At 45.3% G+C, this 8155-nt stretch overlaps 1 protein-coding gene across 1 annotated transcript in view; it reads left to right on the plus strand.

The window, feature by feature from the left end:
- Nucleotides 1-1318: 1318 nt before the first annotated feature.
- LOC139394145 (serine/threonine-protein phosphatase 2A 55 kDa regulatory subunit B gamma isoform-like) overlaps nt 1319-8155 on the plus strand; it is a 24044-nt gene continuing 17207 nt past the window's right edge. The window contains exons 1-2 of the mRNA XM_071142180.1: nt 1319-1382; nt 7978-8087. Coding sequence (XP_070998281.1) covers nt 1319-1382; nt 7978-8087 — 174 coding nt within the window. The remainder of the gene's footprint in view (nt 1383-7977; nt 8088-8155) is intronic.

An 8155-nucleotide genomic window follows, 5' to 3' on the forward strand; every position in this document is an offset into this window, starting at 1 on the left:
CCGACACGCAGGCAGAGAGACAGGCAGGCAAAACAAGCCGACAGGCAGAACGTAGGAAGGTGTGTCGAGGCCTTGTCTCCTCTTCCTCTTCCTGTTCTCCTGCGCTCTCCTTCAAGGACTTCCACACTCTGAGACCAAGAACTACTACTGCTACAATTCCTGTTCCTTTTTGTTACCAAGGAAATACTCCTGCTACTACTACTACTGCTACAGTTCCTGTTTGTTACCAAGGAAATACTCCTGCTACTACTGCTACAGTTCCTGTTTGTTACCAAGGAAATACTCTTGCTACTACTGCTACAATTCCTGTTCCGGTTTGTTACCAAGGAAATACTTCTGCTGCTACAATTCCTGTTCCGGTTTGTTACCAAGGAAATACTCCTGCTACTACTGCTACAGTTACTGTTCCTGTTTGTTACCAAGGAAATACTTCTGCTACTACTGCTACAATTCCTGTTCCTGTTTGTTACCAAGGAAATACTCCTGCTACTACTACTACAATTCCTGTTCCTGTTCCTGTTTGTTACCAAGGAAATACTCCTGCTACAACTGCTACAATTCCTGTTCCTGTTTGTTACCAAGGAAATACTCCTGCTATACTACTACAATTCCTGTTCCTGTTCCTGTTTGTTACCAAGGAAATACTGCAGCGCAGTGGATATTATCACGCACACGGAGGAGTGCTACTCTCTCCCTCTCTTTCTTTCACACAGTCACAGGCAGACAAATGGACGACTCTCTCTAACAGCGTATCAGTGGATTTCTCATTGTTTCGGGACTTCTCTTGCTGGCCTGGTGTGTGTAGTGGTGTGTGTAGTGGTGTGTGTAGTGGTGTGTGTAGTGGTGTGTGTAGTGGTGTGTGTAGTGGTGTGTGTAGTGGTGTGTGTAGTGTGTGTGTAGTGTGTGTTTTTATCAGAGGTCACGCCGCGTGCTGTGGGAGTGTGTGTGGGCGAGCCACCTTCTCTCAGGTCCCCTCCCCTCTCATCCTTTTCTACCTAATCTCTCTCTCTCTCTCTCTCTCTCTCTCTCTCTCTCTCTCTCTCTCTCTCTCTCTCTCTCTCCACCCCCCTCTCCTATTCACCCTTCTCTCCCTCTCCACACCTCACCAAACTCCTTCCCTCTCTTCCCCCTCTCTCTCTCTCCATCCTCACCACACCTCTCCCTCTCTTCCCTCTATCCTCTCTATTCCTCCGCCCCTCCATATCCCACGATGCCTTGCCCCAGGCCACTGCGCTAGGCCCCAGCAGTATGGGCAGAGCCTGGGAGGGGAGAGAGAGCTCTGATTGGTCCAGGTCGGGTCCCCTTTCCTTTGCTTCCAATGGGGGAGGACACCGAGAGCTCCAAAGTCAACCACAACTTCCTGCGAGACTACGTCACCGAAGGTAGGCTTATAACACCTTTTTTTTTTTACCTTAAGTAGGTTTATAACACCTCTGTTATCTTAAGTATGTCTATAACACCTCTGTCACCATATGTAGGTTTATAATATCACTATGTTACCTTACATAGGTTTATAATAGCTCTATGTCACCTTAAGTAGGCTCATAACACATTTTTTATCTTAAGTAGGTTTATAACACCTCTGTTATCTTAAGTAGGTTTATAACAATTCTGTTATCTTAAGTAGGTTTATAACACTTCGGTTATCTTAAGTAGGTTTATAACACCTCTGTTATCTTAAGTAGGTTTATAACACCTCTGTTATCTTAAGTAGGTTTATAACGGCTCTATGTCACCTTAAGTAGGTTTATAACGTCTCTATGTCACCTTAAGTAGGTTTATAATACCACTATATAATCAAAGCTTATAATACATATATTTTACCTTAAGTAGGTCTACAATGGCTCTATGTCACATTAGGTAGGTTTATAATACCTCTATGTTAGATTAAGTTTGCGTATTATAACTCTGTCAAGTTACGTAGACCTAGAGCGCCACTTAGTTTCTGAAGGTAGGCTTCCAACATATCTCTGTTACCGAAGGTAGGCTTCAAACATATCTCTGTTACCGAAGGTAAGCTTCCAACACATCTCTGTTACCGAAGGTAGGCTTCCAACACATCTCTGTTACCGAAGGTAGGCTTCCAACACATCTCTGTTACCGAAGGTAGGCTTACAATATATCTCTGTTACCGAAGGTAGGCTTCCAATATATCGCTGTTACCGAAGGTAGGCTTCCAATATATCTCTGTTACCGAAGGTAGGCTTCCAACACATCTCTGTTACCGAAGGTAGGCTTCCAACATATCTCTGTTACCGAAGGTAGGCTTCCAACATATCTCTGTTACCGAAGGTAGGCTTCCAACACATCTCTGTTACCGAAGGTAGGCTTATAGCATATCTCTGTTACCGAAGGTAGGCTTCCAATATATCTCTGTTACCGAAGGTAGGCTTCCAACACATCTCTGTTACCGAAGGTAGGCTTCCAACATATCTCTGTTACCGAAGGTAGGCTTCCAACACATCTCTGTTACCGAAGGTAGGCTTCCAACATATCTCTGTTACCGAAGGTAGGCTTCCAACACATCTCTGTTACCGAAGGTAGGCTTCCAATATATCGCTGTTACCGAAGGTAGGCTTATTACATATCTCTGTTACCGAAGGTAGGCTTCCAATATATCTCTGTTACCGAAGGTAGGCTTCCAACACATCTCTGTTACCGAAGGTAGGCTTCCAACATATCTCTGTTACCGAAGGTAGGCTTCCAACACATCTCTGTTACCGAAGGTAGGCTTCCAACATATCTCTGTTACCGAAGGTAGGCTTCCAACACATCTCTGTTACCGAAGGTAGGCTTCCAATATATCGCTGTTACCGAAGGTAGGCTTATTACATATCTCTGTTACCGAAGGTAGGCTTCCAATATATCTCTGTTACCGAAGGTAGGCTTACAACACATCAATTTAGGTAGGTTTATAATACCTCTCTGTCCTCTTAGGTACACTTATAATGTAGGCGTACAACGGCACTACATGACAAAAGATAGGCCTACAACCAGTTTAGAATCAGAGATGTTTGTTTGAGAGAGAGAGAGAGAGTTAAGGGTTCAGAGCTGGACTCCTCCATGTTGCTGGCTGTCTCTGAACGTACATTATTAAGGACATTACCAGATCTAGAGGTAATGTCCTTAAAACTGAGCCCAGAATAGACCTGCTTGTTGAAGCTTCACCTCTCATTAGGACTGTGTGTGTTTTCTAGTCTACATCTGTGTGATGTGTGATCAATCAGTTTATTCCAGTTCAGAATGAAAATTGTTTATTGTATTTTAGCAGCAAACAGTTCCAAACTAGACAGATATGTAAGAGTGTTTTTAATGGGGGGGGGGGGGGGGGGGGGGAAATAAACACAAATATATATTCACATGAATACTTAATTGCAGTTTTATTTGTTTTGGTCTATATTGAATTTGTTTTAGGCATAAGGTCATAAAAATGTACCAATATTTACATATAGTTGCATATTTTCCTGACGTTACGTCCGAGGAAAACACAACATTTCTAAATTGGGCTGAAAAACTTTAAGAACCCCAGTGGTTCTGATCCCTTATGGGGTAGTAACAGTAGGATGCTGACTCAGTGGTTCTGAACCCTTATGGGGTAGTAACAGTAGGATGCTGACTCAGTGGTTCTGAACCCTGATGGGGTAGTAACAGTATGATAGTAGGATGCTGACTCAGTGGTTCTGAACCCTTATGGGGTAGTAACAGTATGATAGTAGGATGCTGACTCAGTGGTTCTGATCCCTTATGGGTTAGTAACGGTAGGATGCTGACCCAGTGGTTCTGAACCCTTATGGGGTAGTAACAGTAGGATGCTGACTCAGGGGTTCTGAACCCTTATGGGGTAGTAACAGTAGGATGCTGACTCAGGGGTTCTGAACCCTTATGGGGTAGTAACAGTAGGATGCTGACTCAGTGGTTCTGATCCCTTATGGGGTAGTAACAGTAGGATGCTGACTCAGTGGTTCTGATCCCCTGCCTAATGGGGTAGTACCGGTATGATAGTAGGATGCTGACTCAGTGGTTCTGATCCCTTATGGGTTAGTACCGGTATGATAGTAGGATGCTGACTCAGTGGTTCTGAACCCCTGCCTAATGGGGTAGTACCGGTATGATAGTAGGATGCTGACTCAGTGGTTCTGAACCCTTATGGGGTAGTACCGGTATGATAGTAGGATGCTGACTCAGTGGTTCTGATCCCCTGCCTAATGGGGTAGTACCGGTATGATAGTAGGATGCTGACTCAGTGGTTCTGATCCCTTATGGGGTAGTACCGGTATGATAGTAGGATGCTGACTCAGTGGTTCTGAACCCTTATGGGGTAGTAACAGAATGATAGTAGGATGCTGACTCAGTGGTTCTGAACCCTTATGGGGTAGTAACAGTAGGATGCTGACTCAGTGGTTCTGAACCCTTATGGGGTAGTAACAGTATGATAGTAGGATGCTGACTCAGTGGTTCTGAACCCTTATGGGGTAGTAACAGTAGGATGCTGACTCAGGGGTTCTGATCCCTTATGGGGTAGTAACAGTAGGATGCTGACTCAGGGGTTCTGAACCCTTATGGGGTAGTAACAGTAGGATGCTGACTCAGTGGTTCTGATCCCTTATGGGGTAGTAACAGTAGGATGCTGACTCAGTGGTTCTGATCCCCTGCCTAATGGGGTAGTACCGGTATGATAGTAGGATGCTGACTCAGTGGTTCTGATCCCTTATGGGGTAGTACCGGTATGATAGTAGGATGCTGACTCAGTGGTTCTGAACCCCTGCCTAATGGGGTAGTACCGGTATGATAGTAGGATGCTGACTCAGTGGTTCTGAACCCTTATGGGGTAGTACCGGTATGATAGTAGGATGCTGACTCAGTGGTTCTGATCCCCTGCCTAATGGGGTAGTACCGGTATGATAGTAGGATGCTGACTCAGTGGTTCTGATCCCTTATGGGGTAGTACTGGTATGATAGTAGGATGCTGACTCAGTGGTTCTGAACCCTTATGGGGTAGTAACAGAATGATAGTAGGATGCTGACTCAGTGGTTCTGAACCCTTATGGGGTAGTAAAAGTAGGATGCTGACTCAGTGGTTCTGAACCCTTATGGGGTAGTAACAGTATGATAGTAGGATGCTGACTCAGTGGTTCTGAACCCTTATGGGGTAGTAACAGTAGGATGCAGACTCAGTGGTTCTGAACCCTTATGGGGTAGTAACAGTAGGATGCTGACTCAGTGGTTCTGAACCCTTATGGGGTAGTAACGGTATGATAGTAGGATGCTGACTCAGTGGTTCTGAACCCTTATGGGGTAGTAACGGTATGATGTTGACTCAGGGGTTCTGATCCCTTATGGGGTAGTAACAGTATGATGTTGACTCAGGGGTTCTGATCCCTTATGGGGTAGTCCCGGTATGATGGTAGGATGCCGACTCAGTGGTTCTGATCCCTTATGGGGTAGTACCGGTATGATGGTAGGATGCTGACTCAGTGGTTCTGATCCCTTATGGGGTAGTAACAGTAGGATGCTGACTCAGTGGTTCTGAACCCTTATGGGGTAGTAACAGTAGGATGCTGACTCAGTGGTTCTGAACCCTTATGGGGTAGTAACAGTATGATAGTAGGATGCTGACTCAGTGGTTCTGAACCCTTATGGGGTAGTAACAGTATGATAGTAGGATGCTGACTCAGTGGTTCTGAACCCTTATGGGGTAGTAACAGTATGATGCTGACTCAGTGGTTCTAAACCCTTATGGGGTAGTAACAGTATGATGGTAGGATGCTGACTCAGTGGTTCTGATCCCTTATGGGGTAGTAACAGTAGGATGCTGACTCAGTGGTTCTAATCCCTTATGGGGTAGTAACAGTAGGATGCTGACTCAGTGGTTCTGAACCCTTATGGGGTAGTAACAGTATGATAGTAGGATGCTGACTCAGTGGTTCTGAACCCTTATGGGGTAGTAACAGTAGGATGCTGACTCAGTGGTTCTAAACCCTTATGGGGTAGTAACAGTAGGATGCTGACTCAGTGGTTCTGAACCCTTATGGGGTAGTAACAGTATGATGCTGACTCAGTGGTTCTAAACCCTTATGGGGTAGTAACAGTATGATGGTAGGATGCTGACTCAGTGGTTCTGATCCCTTATGGGGTAGTAACAGTAGGATGCTGACTCAGTGGTTCTAATCCCTTATGGGGTAGTAACAGTAGGATGCTGACTCAGTGGTTCTGAACCCTTATGGGGTAGTAACAGTATGATAGTAGGATGCTGACTCAGTGGTTCTGAATCCTTATGGGGTAGTAACAGTAGGATGCTGACTCAGTGGTTCTAAACCCTTATGGGGTAGTAACAGTAGGATGCTGACTCAGTGGTTCTGAACCCTTATGGGGTAGTAACAGTATGATGCTGACTCAGTGGTTCTAAACCCTTATGGGGTAGTAACAGTATGATGGTAGGATGCTGACTCAGTGGTTCTGATCCCTTATGGGGTAGTAACAGTAGGATGCTGACTCAGTGGTTCTAAACCCTTATGGGATAGTAACAGTAGGATGCTGACTCAGTGGTTCTGAACCCTTATGGGGTAGTAACAGTATGATGCTGACTCAGTGCTTCTAAACCCTTACGGGGTAGTAACAGTATGATAGTAGGATGCTGAGTCAGTGGTTCTGAACCCTTATGGGGTAGTAACAGTATGAAACTAGGATGCTGACTCAGTGGTTCTGATCCCTTATGGGGTAGTAACAGTAGGATGCTGACTCAGTGGTTCTGAACCTTTATGGGGTAGTAACAGTATGATAGTAGGATGCTGACTCAGTGGTTCTGAACCCTTATGGGGTAGTAACAGTAGGATGCTGACTCAGTGGTTCTGAACCCTTATGGGGTAGTAACAGTAGGATGCTGACTCAGTGGTTCTGAACCCTTATGGGGTAGTAACAGTATGATAGTAGGATGCTGACTCAGTGGTTCTGAACCCTTATGGGGTAGAAACAGTAGGATGCTGACTCAGTGGTTCTAAACCCTTATGGGGTAGTAACAGTAGGATGCTGACTCAGTGGTTCTGAACCCTTATGGGGTAGTAACAGTAGGATGCTGACTCAGTGGTTCTGAACCCTTATGGGGTAGTAACAGTATGATGGTAGGATGCTGACTCAGTGGTTCTAAACCCTTATGGGGTAGTAACAGTATGATGGTAGGATGCTGACTCAGTGGTTCTGATCCCTTATGGGGTAGTAACAGTAGGATGCTGACTCAGTGGTTCTAAAACCTTATGGGGTAGTAACAGTAGGATGCTGACTCAGTGGTTCTGAACCCTTATGGGGTAGTAACAGTATGATGCTGACTCAGTGGTTCTAAACCCTTATGGGGTAGTAACAGTATGATAGTAGGATGCTGAGTCAGTGGTTCTGAACCCTTATGGGGTAGTAACAGAATGATAGTAGGATGCTGACTCAGTGGTTCTGAACCCTGATGGGGTAGTAACAGTATGATAGTAGGATGCTGACTCAGTGGTTCTGAACCCTTATGGGGTAGTAACAGAATGATAGTAGGATGCTGACTCAGTGGTTCTGAACCCTTATGGGGTAGTAACAGAATGATAGTAGGATGCTGAGTCAGTGGTTCTGAACCCTGATGGGGTAGTAACAGTATGATAGTAGGATGCTGACTCAGTGGTTCTGAACCCTTATGGGGTAGTAACAGAATGATAGTAGGATGCTGACTCAGTAGTTCTGAACCCTTATGGGGTAGTAACAGAATGATAGTAGGATGCTGACTCAGTGGTTCTGAACCCTTATGGGGTAGTAACAGTAGGATGCTGACTCAGTGGTTCTGAACCCTTATGGGGTAGTAACAGAATGATAGTAGGATGCTGACACTGACAATATTTTCCTCTGATGTTACAGAAACTGATACTGTATTGATCTCTCTCTCTCTCTCTCTCTCTCTCTCTCTCTCTCTCTCTCTCTCTACCCCCTTCCTCCCTCCCTCTCTCCTAGCTGATGTAATCTCTACAGTGGAGTTCAACCACACAGGAGATCTGCTGGCTACGGGGGACAAGGGAGGCAGAGTCGTCGTCTTCCAGAGAGAGACCGTGGTTGGTCACAAGGTGGTCATAGAGTGGTCATAGAATGGTATTAGTGGTCATAGAGGGGTCACAAGGTGCTCATAGAATTG

Source organism: Oncorhynchus clarkii, unplaced genomic scaffold, assembly GCF_045791955.1.
Source record: "Oncorhynchus clarkii lewisi isolate Uvic-CL-2024 unplaced genomic scaffold, UVic_Ocla_1.0 unplaced_contig_1468_pilon_pilon, whole genome shotgun sequence".
Classification (NCBI taxonomy): Eukaryota; Metazoa; Chordata; class Actinopteri; order Salmoniformes; family Salmonidae; genus Oncorhynchus; species Oncorhynchus clarkii.